Genomic DNA, 16,340 nt, shown 5'->3' on the forward strand with positions numbered 1-16,340 from the left:
GCTCCCAGTGAGTTTCTACAGATGTACCATGGAGAGGATTCCCACCAGTTGTATCACTGTTTCGTAGGGGGGCCGTTACACTACTGTCCTGCCCCATGTTTCGATGTACATGTGACATCTCCTCGCACTGGAGGATCAGCATATTTTGAGCAGAGTGACCTTTAGTTGGCAGATACCATCCGGCTCAGCAAGGAGCCCTGCGAGCAGCAGCTGACCTGCTTTGGACTGAAATTCCCCGCTGCCACACTGCACACTATAGTGTTCTGAACGCCCAGTACATGGGAACAATTTCACAGAATTACCAAATGCATTTCCTGCTCATTTTCAGTTTCAATCACCTGCCAGCTAATCAGTGAGGAGAAGAAGCCACAGACGGAAGATGAGGGACAGGGAGAGGAGCTGGCATGTGATAGGTGGAACCAGATGAGGGGGAGAGGGGATGAAGTGAGAATCTGGCAGGTGATAGGTGGAACCAGATGGCGGGAGGGATGAAGTGAGAAGCTGGCAGGTGATAGGTGGAACCAGACGAGGGGGCGGGGGGATGAAGTGAGAAGCTGGCAGGTGATAGGTGGAACCAGATGGCGGGAGGGATGAAGTGAGAAGCTGGGAGGTGATAGGTGGAACCAGATGAGGGGGAGGGGGGGATGAAGTTTGAAGCTGGCAGGTGATAGGTGGAACCAGATAGCGGGAGGGATGAAGTGAGAAGCAGGTGATAGGTGGAAGAGGGAATGGGCTGAAGACAATGGAACCTGATAGGAGAGGAGAGTGGATCATGGCAGGAACTACACGTCATATTCTGTCTGGGTAGCCTCCAACCTGATGGCATGAACATTCATTTCTCTAACTTTATGGTCATTTCTGCCCTCTCCCCCTTCCCTCTTCTACAATTCCTCGTCCTGGCTCCCCTCTCACCTCTTCTCTTCTCCTCATCTGCCAGCCACCTCTCTTTCTCCTGCAGCCCACTATCCTCTCTGATCAGACTCTTTCTTCTCCATCCCTTTACCTTTTCCACTCAGTACCTCCTAGCTTCTTATTTCATCCCTTCTCCGCCAACCACCCACCTTCTCGCTCACCTGGTCTCATCTATCACCTTGTCCTCATTCGCCTCCCCCACCTCCTTATTCCAGCGTCTATCCCCTTCCTTTCCAGTCCTGAAGAAGGGTCTCAGCCCAGAGCGTTGACTGTTTATTCATTTTCACGGCTGCTGCCTGGCCTGATGATATCCCTCAGCATCTGCAGAGTGCGTCGCATCTATCGTCAGCGGGGCAGTGTGTTGGAATTTACAAGTCTGAATGTCTCTTTTTGCTTGTGAAATGTTGAGTTTGCTCTTATGGCCCGTTCAAAGTGCATGCAAATAAATCATAAATAGATTAAGTTAATGTCCACAATTTTTAATCAGCTTTTATCAGCCATTTGAACTGAACGGCCAAGGAGCAACCTGACAGAGATTAGGATTTGAATTTTCTTCAGGGCAGAAGTTCATGGGGATAATGCGTCGACCCTACACAGGACTTTTGACCATCAGGCAAAGGAGCAGGGTTAGGTCATTTGGCTTATCAGGTCTCCTTCACCATTCCATCATGGCTGATTCATTATCCCTCTCAATCCCATTCTCCTGCCTTCTCCCCGTAACCTTTGATACCCTGACTAATCAAGAGCCTATCAACCTCTGGTTTGAATATACCCAATGACTTGGCCTCCACAGCCAATGAATTCCACAGATTCACTACCCTCTGGCAAAAGAAATTCCTCTATCTCTGTTCTAAATGGACATCCCCCTATTCGGGGAGCTGTGTCCCCTGGTCCTAGATAGGAAACATCATCTCCACATCCACTCAACATTCAATAGGTTTCAATGAGATCACCCCTCATTCTTCTAATCTCCAGTGAGTACAAGCCCAGAGTCATCAAACACTCCTCATATATTAACCCTTTCATTCTGGAATCATTCTCATGAACCTCCTCTTGACCCTCTCCAATGCCAGCACACCCTTTCTGAGATAACAGGCCCAGAACTGCTCTCAATACTCCAAATCCTCAGCGTCACATTCTTGCTTTTATATTCTAGTTTTCTCAAAATGAATGCTAACAGTGTATTTGCCTTCCTTACCACTGACTCAACCTACAAGTTAATTTTTACCAAAACCTGCATGAGGACTCCCAAGTCCCTTTGCACCTGATATTTTGAATTTTCTCCCCCTTTAGTCTTTCTACTGAAGTGCGTGACCATACACTTCCCTACACTATGTTCCATCTGCCACTTCTTTTCCCATACTCCAATCTGTCTAAGTCCTTCTGCAGACTCCCTGCTTCATCAACACCACCTTCCTCTCCACCTATCTTCATGTCATATGCAAACTTGGCCACAAAGCCATCAGTTCTGTCATCTGAATTATTGACATACAACGTAAAAAGAAGCGGTCTCAACGCTGAACCCTGTGGAACTCCACTCGTCGTCAGCAGCCAACCAGAAAGGCCTCCTTTGCCTAGAGGTACGGCATTAGCCAATTGCCAGTCCTCTGGGACCTTGCTTGTGGCTAGAGAGGACACAAAGATACTGATCGGGGGCCCACCAATCACCAATCTCGTCTCTTACCTCCTTCAATTTAAGGCATCTGTTAGTGTTGCGAGACCATGGATCTGCGCCTGGAAAGTCTTCTCTCTCCAGGGCGCAGGCCTGGGCAAGGTTGTATGGAAGACCAGCAGTTGCCCGTGCTGCAAGTCTCCCCTCTCCACGACACCAATGTTGTCCAAGGGAAGGGCATTAGGACCCATACAGCTTGGCACCAGTGTCGTCGCAGAGCAATGTGTGATTAAGTGCCTTGCTCAAGGACACAACGCGCTCCCTTGGCTGGGGCTTGAACTCACGACCCTCAGGTCGCTAGTCCAATGCCTTAACCACTTGGCCACCTCCTTCAATAAGGTGAGGTAAATCCCATCGGGCCCTTGGACTGTTCTGTCTTAATGCTCATTAGGCGGTATAAAAGGTATGAAGTATGAAGATGTCGGTGCAAAGTGTTGGATAAAAACCTCAGAGGGTTGTAGATAGCCAGTTCCATCATGGACACTAGCCCCCCCCACCATCGAGAGCCTCTTCAGATGCCTCAAAAAGGCAGCATCCATCACTAAGGACCCAGGAGACAGCACCCATCGTCACCCAGGAGTCAGAATTAGAATCAGAATCAGATTTAGTATCTCTGGCTTATGTCATGAAATTTATTAAATTTGCTGATAAATATAGGAAAAAACCTGAATTACAGCAATTATATATATGTATATTAAATAGTTCAGTCAAAATATGTCATGCAAAAACAGAAATTAAAAATCTTTTGGCAGAGGGGAAGAAGCTGTTCCTGAATCATTGAGTGTGTGTGTCTTCAGGCTCCTGTACCTCCTTCCTGATGGTAGCAATAAGAGGGCACGTCCTGGCTGGTGGGGGTCCTTGATGATGGACGCTGCTTTCCTGAGTTACTGCTCCTTGAAGATGTCTGGGATACTACAGAGGCTAGTATCCATGATGGAACTGACTAATTTTACAACTTTCTGCAGCTTACTTTAATCCTTTGCAGTAGCCCTCCATACCAGATGGTTATGCAGCCTATCAGAATGCTCTCCACGATATATCTGTAGAAGTTTCTGAATGTTTTAGGTGACAAACAAATCTCCTCAAACCCATAAGGAAATATATCTGCTGTCTTGCCTTCTTTACAGGTGTATCAATATGTTGGCACCAGGTTCGGTCCTCAAGTACATTGACACCCAGGAACTTGAAACTGCTCACTCTCTTCACTTCTGATTCCTCTGTGAGGATTGGTTTGTCTTCCCTCATCTTACTCTTTTTCCTCTTGTCTTCCACCACTCAGCTCATTGGTATATCTCAGTCCTGTACACCCTGTTGTCACCGTCTGAGCCTCTGCCAACAATGGCTGTATTATCAGCAAATTTATAGATAGCATTTGAGGTGTGCCTAGCCACACAGCCTTGGGTGTAGAGAGTAGAGCAGTGGGCTAAGCACGCATCCCTGTGGTGTGTCAAGTGTTGATTGTCAGCAAGGTGGAGATGTTATCACCAATCCAGACAGATTGTGTGACGATCTTCCAGTCCCTTGAGCAGCACTGTCCAGCAACCCACCAATTTAACCCTGGCCTAACCACGGGACAGTTTATTTTGACCAATAAACTTACTAACTGGTATGTCTATGGCCTGTAGGAGGAAACTGAAGCACATGGAGGAAATCCATATGGTCACAGGGAGAACGTAGAAACTCCTTACAGAAGATGCTGGAGTTGAACTCCGAACTCCGATGCCCCGAGCTGCAATAGTTTTGTGCTAGCCGTGACGTTACCACGGCGCCCCTTTGCGTATGAGATGGGAGCATGTGGAGAGAGCTGGCCTCTGTGTCTCAGCCTCCGACCTCACCTTCCTGGGTGTGGAATAAAAGTTCTTCAAGAGGTCTTCTCTGTCAAAGAACACTTTATTGAAATCAAAACTCTTTCAGAAAAATCCACTGATTTACATTAAGAAACTTCAATTATTTAATAAAATAAAATTAGACATTTTAATTCTTAAATTAAAACCGGGTGTGTGAAATGTGGGCCTGTGGCAGGGCACAAACATCTGCTCAGCAGATGGGATACAGGCTGGAAGGGGGCCGTGTGTGCGAGGATATTATTGGGAATACATTTGGAATACTCTATCTGTAATATCGGAATACGGTGTTCAGCTCTGTCACCTCATTATAGGAAGGATGTGGAAGCTTTAGAGAGGGTGCAGAGGAGATTTATGAGGATGCTGCCTGGATTAGAGTGATACTATGAGGATAGGTTGACTGAGCTAGTGTTTTTCTCTTTGGAGTGAAGGGAGATGAGAGGAGATTTGATAGAGGTGTACAAGATGATAAGACGCAAAGATCAAGTGGATAGCCAGTGACTTTTTCCCAGACAGATAGGAGGGGGCTTAATTTTTAAGGTGATTGGAGGATAGAGCAAGGGGATGTCAGAGGTTATTTACGCAGAGTGGTGAGTGTGTGGAACCCTCTGCCAGGGGTGATGGTAGAGGCAGATACATTAGGAACATTTAAGAGATTCTTGTGCACATGGATAAAAGAGAAAAAAAAGGTGGGCTGTGTGGGAGGGAAGGATTATCTTTGGTTTTAGAGTAGGTTCAGAGTCTGTGGGCCAAAGCGCCTGTACTGTACCGTTGTACGATGCCTCAGTGATTTCCCCATCACTGTTCCTGGTGTGGCAAACACTCACAGCCTGGAGGGGAGGGAGGCAAGGAATATGAACACAGAGACAGCTTGGAGGCTCCCTACCATGACACTCCTCACCCCACCACAGTCCCACCAACCAGAGTTTCACAGGAGTGTGTCCTCTGCTACTGTAGCTACGGGAGAGGTGGTGCAGGGTTCGGTGAGAGAAAGGGTGGACTAGAACACCGGATGCTCCCGTGTTGTCCCTCGCACCTACCCTGATGTTTTCATTCAGTTTGTTTTTATTTAGAAACACAGTGTGAAAGAGGCCCTTTCTAGCCTCCTGAGCTGTGCCATCCAGCAATCCTACCCAATTTACAATGACCAATTCACCTCCTAACCGGCCCACCTTTGGACTGTGGGAGGAAACCAGAGCACTCGGAGGAAACCCACGCGGTTCCGTGGGGAGGACGTAAAACCTCCTCACAGGGGATGCCACGACTGAATTCTGAATACCGAGCTGTAATGGTGCTGCACAAACTGCTACGCTAGTGTGGTGCCCCCGTCCGCCATACAAGCATGAGTGAACCACCTGACTGAGGGATCGCAGGGAAAGGAAATCACTCCTTCCCCAGCCCCCTCCTTCCTCCAACCCCACCTACCAAATTCACCCCCCACCACCGACACCAGGTGCGGGTGTGATAATGGGATGGGAGACCATAAAATAATACTGTTGGACCGAGAATGCTGGCCTCGATGGAAACCTCCCTTTGATTTTTTTTTCATACAAGCAATTATCAGTATGATTAAGGAGAATAGTTTAAGCTTTCGTGACCACCATAAACCCCTGCTGGTTGGAAGCGCAGTTTCTGGCGGGTACAGGATGAACAGCACACTCCACGTTCCACAAGGTTGTTATAGCTGGGTAGAGGTCGTGGTGATAAGCTCCCGCTACCTATTAAATGTTCCCAATGACGTGCATTTCAAATAGCCTCTGATAACCAAGTCCAGCTCCTGGCCTTCACGTGTGGCTTAGTGTCCATATTCCCAACAAAAGGGGCATAGGAAGGGTAAACGCTTGCAGACGTTTTCCACAGAGGATGAGAGGAACGAGAACCAGAGGTCATGGGTTAAGGGTGAAAGGTGTAATATTTAAGGAGAACATGAGGGTGGTGAGGGTGTGGAACCAGCTGCCAGCCGTGGATGTGGGTTCGATTTCAATATTTAAGAGAAGCTTGGATAGGTGCATGGATGGGAAGTGTAAGGAGGGCTATGGTCTGGGTGCAGAGCAATGGGACTAGCAGAATAACATTCTTTTAAAAGTTAGTAAAAGTTAGTGAGATATAGCACAGAATCAGCCCTTTGAGCTATTCGCCCAGCAACCCACAATTTAACTCTAGCCTCATCACAGGACACTGTACAAACACCTACTAATCAGTACAACTTTGGACTGTGGGAGGAAACAGGAGCACCCGGAGGAAACCCACGTACAGAACTTCACGGGGAGGACGTACAGAGACTCCTTACCGAGGACACTGGAATAGAACTGTGACCTCTGGAAAACCCTCAGCTTTTACTGTATCGTGCTCACCACCACGTTACTGTGAGTGAAGGGCTCAACTGAGTAAGGGAAGAACTGAGGGAGGGTGGAAGTTAGTGGAACACAGGAGTAGGACTGGTGAAGAGAGGTGACTAGTTGTGATTGGTTCTAATTCGGTGGTTTGAGATGGTGTTAGTAATGGGCCATTCACAGCAGCATTTCATATCAGTGGAGAGGGTATAAAACAGAGCATTCAAGGGGGATTGGGGCAGTTCCTCGAGTCCTCACTAACGGGCTGGTCATGAACGGCCCCACAAATCAGCAGATCGGGAGGTGGGGGTGGGTCTATACACACTCAGATAAGTACTTTAATGGCTGCTATGTTTTGTCCTAATAAAAAACGTTTTGCCGTTCTAATCAGATCATTGGAGTTTGTATCTTTCTGCCTATCTGAGACAGGTCCAAGGACATTGTAAACGGTCCAAGTGACATTGTGGGCTGCCCCCGGCACGTCTTTGGGCTGTGTTGGTTGGTAATGAGAATGAAGCGTTTCACTGCAGACGTGATAAATAAGTGAGTGTGAATCTGAATTTGCCACAAGGCCAATGGAGACAACACTGAGCTCTCGTTCAGAAGGAGCATGAGCGGTTTTCACTGGGCCAATATGAGCACTGTCCACAGTGGAACACACAGAGTCCTTAAAGCCCTGAGAAAGATGATTGAGCTGTCTGTCATACCTTCTCTCCAAAGACATCGTAAACTGAGCCTAGCCAAGAAATGACAGGACTTCTCCTGAACACAAGAGATTCTGCCGATGCTGGATATCTGGAGCAATACAGACAAAATGCTCGCAGAACTCAGCAGATCAGGCAGTGTCTGTGAAAGGGAATGAAGAGGTAATGTTTCGGGTCAAGACCCTTCATCAGGACTGTCCCCGAGGTAACATTTGAATTCCTGGACAAACCAGGCTCCATCTTGATGACTGAGGTCGCTGGCAAAATGGAATGCCTTCTTGCCCCAGTGTCTTCAGTCAGGTACTTCTTCAAGCAGGCAAGCAGGCAGCTCTGGTTGTCCACAGGGGCAAGAGAATTTTGTAAACAGTAGCTTGAGAGCAACGTGACCTCTGCCAAGTCTCCCTCTGCACGGCTCTGCTCCAGGCCGCACCGTGCTCGAGAACAAGGCCCGAGGCTCCTCCTCTCTGCTAGGCATCTGTGCTGCCCAGATATTCCAGTTCAGTAGCGGAGGCTTTCAGCTGGCGTGACGAGGACTTCTTGCGCCGGAAACCTTGTGCGATCTGCTCGAACGTCTTGCCTTTTGTCTCAGGCACCCTGAAGTAGGTGAACAAGGTGAAGCCAACGAGAAGGCAGGCGAAAATGACAAATACGTACGGGCCACACAGCTCCTGAATGTAAACGAAAGCAGAGAGTGTCAACATACCTGGTAAATTCGTTGGTACAAGCAGCCTGAAGCCGAATCCCGGTCCATCTTTTAAATCAAACGCTTTGGGGGTTCAACAATATAATCTTGTTCACTGTCAGGCCAGTTCTGGTAGTTCATCTTAATCCCACTCCCCTGCTCTCTTCCCTTTGGCTTGTAGCATTCTTAATCCCACTGATCTACTCCCTCCCCACAGTCCTGTATCAGTCCCAAACTAATCCCACTGTCCCACTCTCTCCCCACAGTCCTGTATCAGTCCCAAACTAATCCCACTGTCCCACTCCCTCCCCACAGTCCTGTATCAGTCCCCAAACTAATCCCACTGTCACACTCTCTCCCCACAGTCCTGTATCAGTCCCCAAACTAATCCCACTGTCCCACTCTCTCCCCACAGTCCTGTATCAGTCCCAAACTAATCCCACTGTCCCACTCTCTCCCCACAGTCCTGTATCAGTCCCAAACTAATCCCACTGTCCCACTCCCTCCCCACAGTCCTGTATCAGTCCCCAAACTAATCCCACTGTCACACTCTCTCCCCACAGTCCTGTATCAGTCCCCAAACTAATCCCACTGTCCCATTCTCTCCCCACGGTCCTGTATCAGTCCCCAAACTAATCCCACTGTCCCACTCTCTCCCCACAGTCCTGTATCAGTCTCACACTAATCCCACATTCCCACTCTCTCCCCACGGTCCTGTATCAGTCCCCAAAAACTAATTCCACTGACCCACTCTCTCCCCACAGCCCTGTATCAGTCTCACACTAATCCCACTAATCCCACTGACCCACTCCTTCCCCACAGTCCTGTATCAGTCTCGCACTAATCCCACATTCCCACGCTCTCCCCACAGTCCTGTATCAGTCCCAAACTAATCCCACTCCCCACTGTCTCCCCACAGCCCACTCGGTATCACTCCCTACTGTAATCCCAATGCTCTGTTCTCTCCCCAGGGTTTTGGATTCTGCTAATGATTCAATATTCTCTGTATTTTGTGCCTGGGATATGATTTCCTTATTCCAAGGTCCAACTTTCTTTAACCCCAGCTATTCCCACCCTCTCGTGAAACACCGGCACTAGCTCCCACAATCACTTTAAATTTCACTGGTTCGTTTGGAAGTGTATTATAATATTGTGTTGGGATGTGAACAGAAATAACATTGAGTAGTGTGGTGGTACAGAGAGATACTGCAGTCCGTAGCTCCTGGACACTGGCTACTCAATCAGTGAGTAGATCAGACTGTTTAATTCTAGGTTAGACTGTTTGATTGATGCTCTCACTGCAGTTTCAAAATTAAATATCTGTTTGCATTTTATATAATCACTTATATACAAGTAACTGTTTCCTAGTGGCTACGATATGTATATGCAAGTTTAATGTGCCTCTTGACAGTTCCTTCAGGTTGTTATAGCTGGGGATGGTAGTGGGGACAAGCTCTCACTTCATATTAAATGCTCCCAATGGCACACACCTCTAATACCCTCTGACCCTCAAGTCCAGCTCCTGGCCTTCACGTCTGGCTTAGCTACTAAGCCTGGTGGAACTGTTTCTACTGACAGGAGAAGGGGCAAAGGTGCCTTAAAGCCAGCCACAGTTGGCAGATCATCTGGGAGAAGAAGAACTCTGATCTCAAACGTCCACTTCCTTGAGGCTACACCCACTCATGAAGGAGGCTTAGAGAGTAAACGAGGAACAATCTGGAGTCCCTAAGGCAGTCTTACGTTGAGTTCAACACTGACTAACAACTCCTGTGATGCTGCTGGTACCAAACTGTATGGGTCTCTGCCGTTCCTTTGGGTTCATTAGGTGTGTGGAGAGGGGGAGCTTGCTGCATGGGCAACAGCTTCCTCTCCATATTGTACTGCCCTGGCTTGCGTATCACAGCAAGTACACAATATCTGTGGTTGACTTGACCAATGGAGAGCTTATAGTCATAGTGATAGTCATACTTTATTGATCCCAGGGGAAATTGGTTAATAGCTTCATAGTTGTTATACAAAGTATAATTCTGGAATGCTCTGGAAGCTTCTTTGTACAGCATTATTTGAATAATGACTTTCCAATTGGTTAACTCCTATCTATAAATTCGAATGGAACCTTACCTTATCTGTGGGTATAAAAATATCTGTTCTATACTACATGCCATCTTAGTTCCTTTGTCTCTCTCTTTGCTTAGTAGTCCTCTATCACTCTGTTCAACTCTTTTGTTCTATTAATTCAATAAAATAATCATGAAGTAACAACATTTGTGCCTCTTTCTAGACTTCTGATAGAACCTTGGATTAAAAACATCAGAAGCAAATGACATACTTTCCTTTATTAGTCGAGGCACTGAGTTCAAAAGTCAGGAAGTTGTGTTGTAACCTAATAAAACTCCAGTTAGACCACATCTGGAGTATTGCTTACAGTTCTGGTCGTCCCATTATAGAAAGGATGTTGGGGATTTGGGGAGGGTGAGGAAGAGATTTACCAGGATGCTGCGTGAATTTCAACCCCTTATCTAAGGAAGGATACGCTAGCGATGGAGGAGGTCCAGAGGACACTCATGGCAATGATTCCAAGATTGACAGGTTTAATGTACTGCATAAGGAGTGTTTGATGACTCTGGGCATGTACTCTCTGGAGTTTAGAAGAATGGGCGAAGGAAATCTCATTGAAGCCTACTGAATATTGAAAGGCCTAGGTAGAATGGATGTGGAGAGAGTGTTTGCTATAGTGGTGGACACAACCTCAGAATGCTCGGACAGCCCTTTGGGGCAGAGGTGAGGAGGAACTCCTGCAGCCAGAGGATGGTGGGTCTGTGGAGTTCTTTGCCAAAGATGACCCTGGGTATATTTAATGTGGGTGCCTGAACGCACTGCCAGGCAGATATCATCGAGCCACTTAAGAAGTTTTTAAGCAGAAAAGGGATGGGGGTATGGATCACGTTCAGGAAGAAAGGATTGGTTTAATTACATGTCACTAACTTATTTAGTTCAGGAGCTCGGGGCCTGTTCCTGCTTCTCTGTTGTAGAGAACAAACAGAGAGACTGGCTTTATTAGTCACGTGTACATTGAAACATCGAAACATACAGTGAAATTGTCGTTTGCGCCAACAACCAATAGAGTCTGAGGATGTGCTGGGGGCAGCCCACAAGTGTCCCGATGCTGTCGGTGACAACATGGCCTGCCCACAACCTACTAAACTGAACCTGTTCATACTTGGAGTGTAGGAGGAAACCCACGCAGTCACACAGAGAACGTACAAGCTCGTACAGACAGTGGGGGTTTTAGCTGTAGTGCACGCTACACTGTCCTGCTGCGTAATGTACGCCTATGTTCTGCGTTTTATGTCCAACCCCAGGAGAGTCCTGGGTCTGATGGATTTTGGGAGCGTAGCTATAGAGAGAGGCCCTCCATCCGTCGGGATCGACCATGGAGTCGCATCCTGGCTATTTACAAACCACAAGCCAGGGCAGTACGATGTGGAGAGCAAGTTGTAGCAGGCTGCCCCTCTCCACTCGACTGATCAATTCAAAGCAACGGCAGGGACCAATATTGTTTGGCACCAGCAGCTTTGCAAGGGATGCCAGTCAGTGTTGGCCTCAACCTGGGACTGCCTTCATGACACCATTTCCGGAATTTTCCTCAGGGTTTACTCCCAAAGGTGTGTATAGCCGAGGTTTGAGATCACAGTTTTCCTTCTCCTAGATGAGCTGCCAACCATGGCTGACAAACCTCATCTGCCCAAAGCGACTGTTCTTCAGGTGTCAGTAACCTGCCTTTACCCCTCCTCCTGTTGGTAGAAACCATTCCGCCGGGCTTAGTAGCTAAGCCTAACATGAAAGCCGGGAGCTGGACTTGGGTGTCGGAGGTTATTTGAGATGAATGCATTGGGAGCATTTAATAGGTAGTGGGATCTTATCCCCACTACCACCCCCCACTCCCCGGCTGTGACAACCTTCATTAACTATACACAGAAATCTAGAAAACCTACAGCACAATACAGGCCCTTCGGCCCACAAAGCTGTGCCAAACATGTCCTTACCTGAGAAATTACTTAGGGTTACCCATAGCCCTCTATTTTTCTGAGCTCCATTAGAACATAGAACATTAAAACACGGTACAGGCCTTAAAGCATAAGATCATAAAACATAGTAGCAGAATTAGGCCATTCAGCCCATCGAGTCTGCTCCGCCATTCCATCATGTAGAATCACTCTGCCTTTGGTCTGATGATGTTTTACTGACCTTAATACGTACTCTAAGATCAATCAAACTCTTCCCTCCTGCATAGCCCGCCATTTTCTATCATCCATGTGTCGAAGAGTTTTTAAAAGTCCCTAGTGGGTCTGCCTCTACCACCAGCCCTGGCAGTGCATTCCATACAGCCCCCACTCTATGTAAAATATTTTCCTCTGACATCCCCCCATCCTTTCCTCCAACCTCCTTCAAGTTGAGCCGCTTTGCCTTTCGGTTGGTCCTCGTTGTGCTGGGGAGGGCCGTCTGGGCAGGAATGGGCTTGAACACAGGTCAGGTGTGGCTGTGAGCTACAGATCGACGGAGACTTACCGCGATGTAGGGGAAGCACATGCCCACCAGGAAGTTGCAGGTCCAATTGCAGAAGCCGGCGATGGTGACCGCCGCTGGCCGGGGCCCCTGGCTGAACAGCTCGGCCGCAATGAACCAGGCAATGGGGCCTGGCCCGAGCTCGAAGAAGGCCACGTAGATGAAGATGGCCACCATGCTGACGTAGCTCATCCAGGAGTACGTGTGCTGAGGGAGGGAGAGAGGAGGGGGAGATAGTCACGAAGGGCTCAGAGACACCAGGAGTTAAAGGAAAACAATCTACCCGCTGAGAACCACTGGGTCTTTACCCTTGTCGGAAGAGAGCAGAGACACGGACTCACACTGGAGGAGATGGGGACGATCGCTTCCCATCTGCAACTATGAAGTTAGAACTACTCAGCACAGTACAGGCCTTCCATCCCACAACGTTGTGTTGACTTCTTAAACTACTCTAAGATCAATCTAACCCTTCTCTCCCACATAACCCTCCATTTTTCTATCATCCATGTGCCTATTTAAGACTCTCTTAAATGTCCCCAATCTACCTACCTCTGCCAGCATCCCCATTCCATACACCCACCATTCTCTGTGTAAAAAAAATCTACCTCTGAAAACCCCCTGTACTTTCCTCCAATCACCTTAAAATTATCTCCCCTCATATTAGTGTCTGAAAAGAGGACGCTGTCCAAGTTGCATGCCATCTTGGACAATGTCTCCCATCCACTACATAATGTACTGGTTGGGCACAGGAGTACATTCAGCCAGAGACTCATTCCACCAAGATGCAACACAGAGCGTCATAGGAAGTCATTCCTGCCTGTGGCCATCAAACTTTACAACTCCTCCCTTGGAGGGTCAGACACCCTGAGCCAATAGGCTGGTCCTGGACTTATTTCATAATTTGCTGGCATAATTTACATATTACTATTTAACTATTTATGGTGTTATTACTATTTATTATTTATGGTGCAACTGTAACAAAAACCAATTTCCCCCAGGATCAATAAAGTATGACTATGACTATGACTATTAGGCGGTTCCACCCAAGGAAAACGTCTCTGGCTGCACACTCGATCTACGCGTCTTAGCATCTTGTACACCTCTAGTAAGTCAGCTCTCATCCTCCTTTGCTGCAAAGGAAGAAGCCCTGGTTTGCCCAGCCTATCCTCCTAAAACTTGCTCTCTAATCCGGGTAGCATCCTGGTAAATCTCCTCTGCTCCCTCATGATTTGTTAGTCATACTAAACCCGATTCTGTCTGAACTCCACTGAGACTTTGACATTTGCTACCACGGTGCTGAGTTGGCTTCAAAGTTCAAGGTTCAAAGTAAATTTATTATCAAAGTACATAAATGTCACCATTATACAACCCTGACATTCATTTTCCTGTGAACATACTCAATAAATCCAGAGAAACACAATCGAATCTACACACAAAGATGGACAAACAACCAATGTGCAAAAGATGACAAACTGTGCAAATACCAAAAAAAAGAATAATTTTGAGAAGATGAGTTGGAGAGTCCTTGGAAGTGAGTCCAAAGGTTGAGCATTCAGGTGAGTGTTGAGGTGAGTGAAGTTATTCGTTCTGGTTCAAAAGCCAGAGATGGCTGAGGGGTAATAATGATTCCGGAACCTGGTGGTGTGGGACCCAAGGCGCCTGTGCCTCCTTCCCGAGGGAAGCAGCAGGAAGAGAGCAGGGCCTCACACTCCTGGGGTCCGAGTTTTTAGCACCAACTGGTCGCTCACCTGCAGAGCCAGGCCGAATGTCAGGAGAATGGCGCAGCTACACATCCCGGCCAGGCCCACTATGAAGAGGCTCCTGCGGCCAGCGCGCTCCACTACGAAGACCTAGAGAGAGACGCACACGTCACTTCAAGCAGCTGGAGGCACTCGCCTTTCCCTTGATCTATTCTTTCACAGGTTACCACAGCGATGATCGCCCATGCTCAGTGCCCCCTGCACCACTGGGAAGGTGAAGATAGAAGCCTGAAGGATTCATAGAAACATAGAAACATAGAAAATAGGTGCAGGAGTAGGCCATTCAGCCCTTCGAGCCTGCACCGCCATTTATTATGATCATGGCTGATCATCCAACTCAGAACCCCGCCCCAGCCTTCCCTCCATACCCCCTGACCCCCGTAGCCACAAGGGCCATATCTAACTCCCTCTTAAATATAGCCAATGAACTGGCCTCAACTGTTTCCTGTGGCAGAGAATTCCACAGATTCACCACTCTCTGTGTGAAGAAGTTTTTCCTAATCTCGGTCCTAAAAGGCTTCCCCTCTATCCTCAAACTGTGGCCCCTCGTTCTGGACTTCCCCAACATCGTGAACAATCTTCCTGCATCTAGCCTGTCCAATCCCTTTAGGATCTTATACGTTTCAATCAGATCCCCCCTCAATCTTCTAAATTCCAACAAGTACAAGCCCAGTTCATCCAGTCTTTCTTCATATGAAAGTCCTGCCATCCCAGGAATCAATCTGGTGAACCTTCTTTGTACTCCCTCTATGGCAAGGATGTCTTTCCTCAGATTAGGGGACCAAAACTGCACACAATACTCCAGGTGTGGTCTCACCAAGGCCTTGTACAACTGCAGTAGTACCTCCCTGCTCCTGTACTCGAATCCTCTTGCTATAAATGCCAGCATACCATTCGCCTTTTTCACCGCCTGCTGTACCTGCATGCCCACTTTCAATGACTGGTGTATAATGACACCCAGGTCTCGTTGCACCTCCCCTTTTCCTAATCGGCCACCATTCAGATAATAATCTGTTTTCCTATTTTTGCCACCAAAGTGGATAACTTCACATTTATCCACATTAATTTGCATCTGCCATGAATTTGCCCACTCACCCACCCTATCCAAGTCACCCTGCATCCTCTTAGCATCCTCCTCACAGCTAACACTGCCACCCAGCTTCGTGTCATCCGCAAACTTGGAGATGCTGCATTTAATTCCCTCATCCAAGTCATTAATATATATTGTAAACAACTGGGGTCCCAGCACTGAGCCTTGCGGTACCCCACTAGTCACCGCCTGCCATTCTGAAAAGGTCCCGTTTATTCCCACTCTTTGCTTCCTGTCTGCTAACCAACTCTCCACCCACACCAATACCTTACCCCCAATACCGTGTGCTTTAAGTTTGCACACTAATCTCCTGTGTGGGACCTTGTCAAAACCCTTCTGAAAATCCAAATATACCACATCCACTGGTATCCACTCAGATTCAGAACAACTTCTTCCCCTCTGCCTTTAGATTTCTGAATGGACAATGAACCCAAAAACACTCCTTCACACTTTTTGCATTCCTCGCTGAATCTAACTTTTATATATATTTCTTATTGTAATTTATAGTTTTTTTTTACTATTATGAATTGCAGTGTACTGCTGCCACAAAACAACAAATTTCACAACATATGTCAATGATATTGAACCGGTCTCTGATTCTGAAATTTGTTGTTTTGCAGCAGTGATATAGTGAAAGGCATAAAATACTGTAAGTTACAATAGGAAATAGATACACATTCAGTGGCCACTTTATTAGGTACACCTGTACAACCCTTGTTAATGCTAATATCTAATCAGCCAATGTGGCAGCAACTCAATGCCAAAAAGCATGCAGAC

At 47.4% G+C, this 16,340-nt stretch overlaps 1 protein-coding gene across 2 annotated transcripts in view; it reads right to left on the reverse strand.

Moving 5' to 3' along the window:
• Nucleotides 1-5,881: 5,881 nt before the first annotated feature.
• slc2a2 (solute carrier family 2 member 2) overlaps nucleotides 5,882-16,340 on the reverse strand; it is a 67,095-nt gene continuing 56,636 nt past the window's right edge. The window contains exons 9-11 of one of the 2 annotated variants that reach the window (XM_072254875.1): nucleotides 14,462-14,563; nucleotides 12,717-12,920; nucleotides 5,882-8,133 (exon numbers count right to left, since the gene is read on the reverse strand). In XM_072254875.1, the coding sequence (XP_072110976.1) occupies nucleotides 7,933-8,133; nucleotides 12,717-12,920; nucleotides 14,462-14,563 (507 nt within the window). In that variant the 3' untranslated portion in view covers nucleotides 5,882-7,932. The remainder of the gene's footprint in view (nucleotides 8,134-12,716; nucleotides 12,921-14,461; nucleotides 14,564-16,340) is intronic. The other variant, XM_072254876.1, reaches the window with a different exon arrangement.

Source organism: Mobula birostris, chromosome 4 (genome assembly GCF_030028105.1).
Source record: "Mobula birostris isolate sMobBir1 chromosome 4, sMobBir1.hap1, whole genome shotgun sequence".
NCBI classification, from domain to species: Eukaryota; Metazoa; Chordata; class Chondrichthyes; order Myliobatiformes; family Myliobatidae; genus Mobula; species Mobula birostris.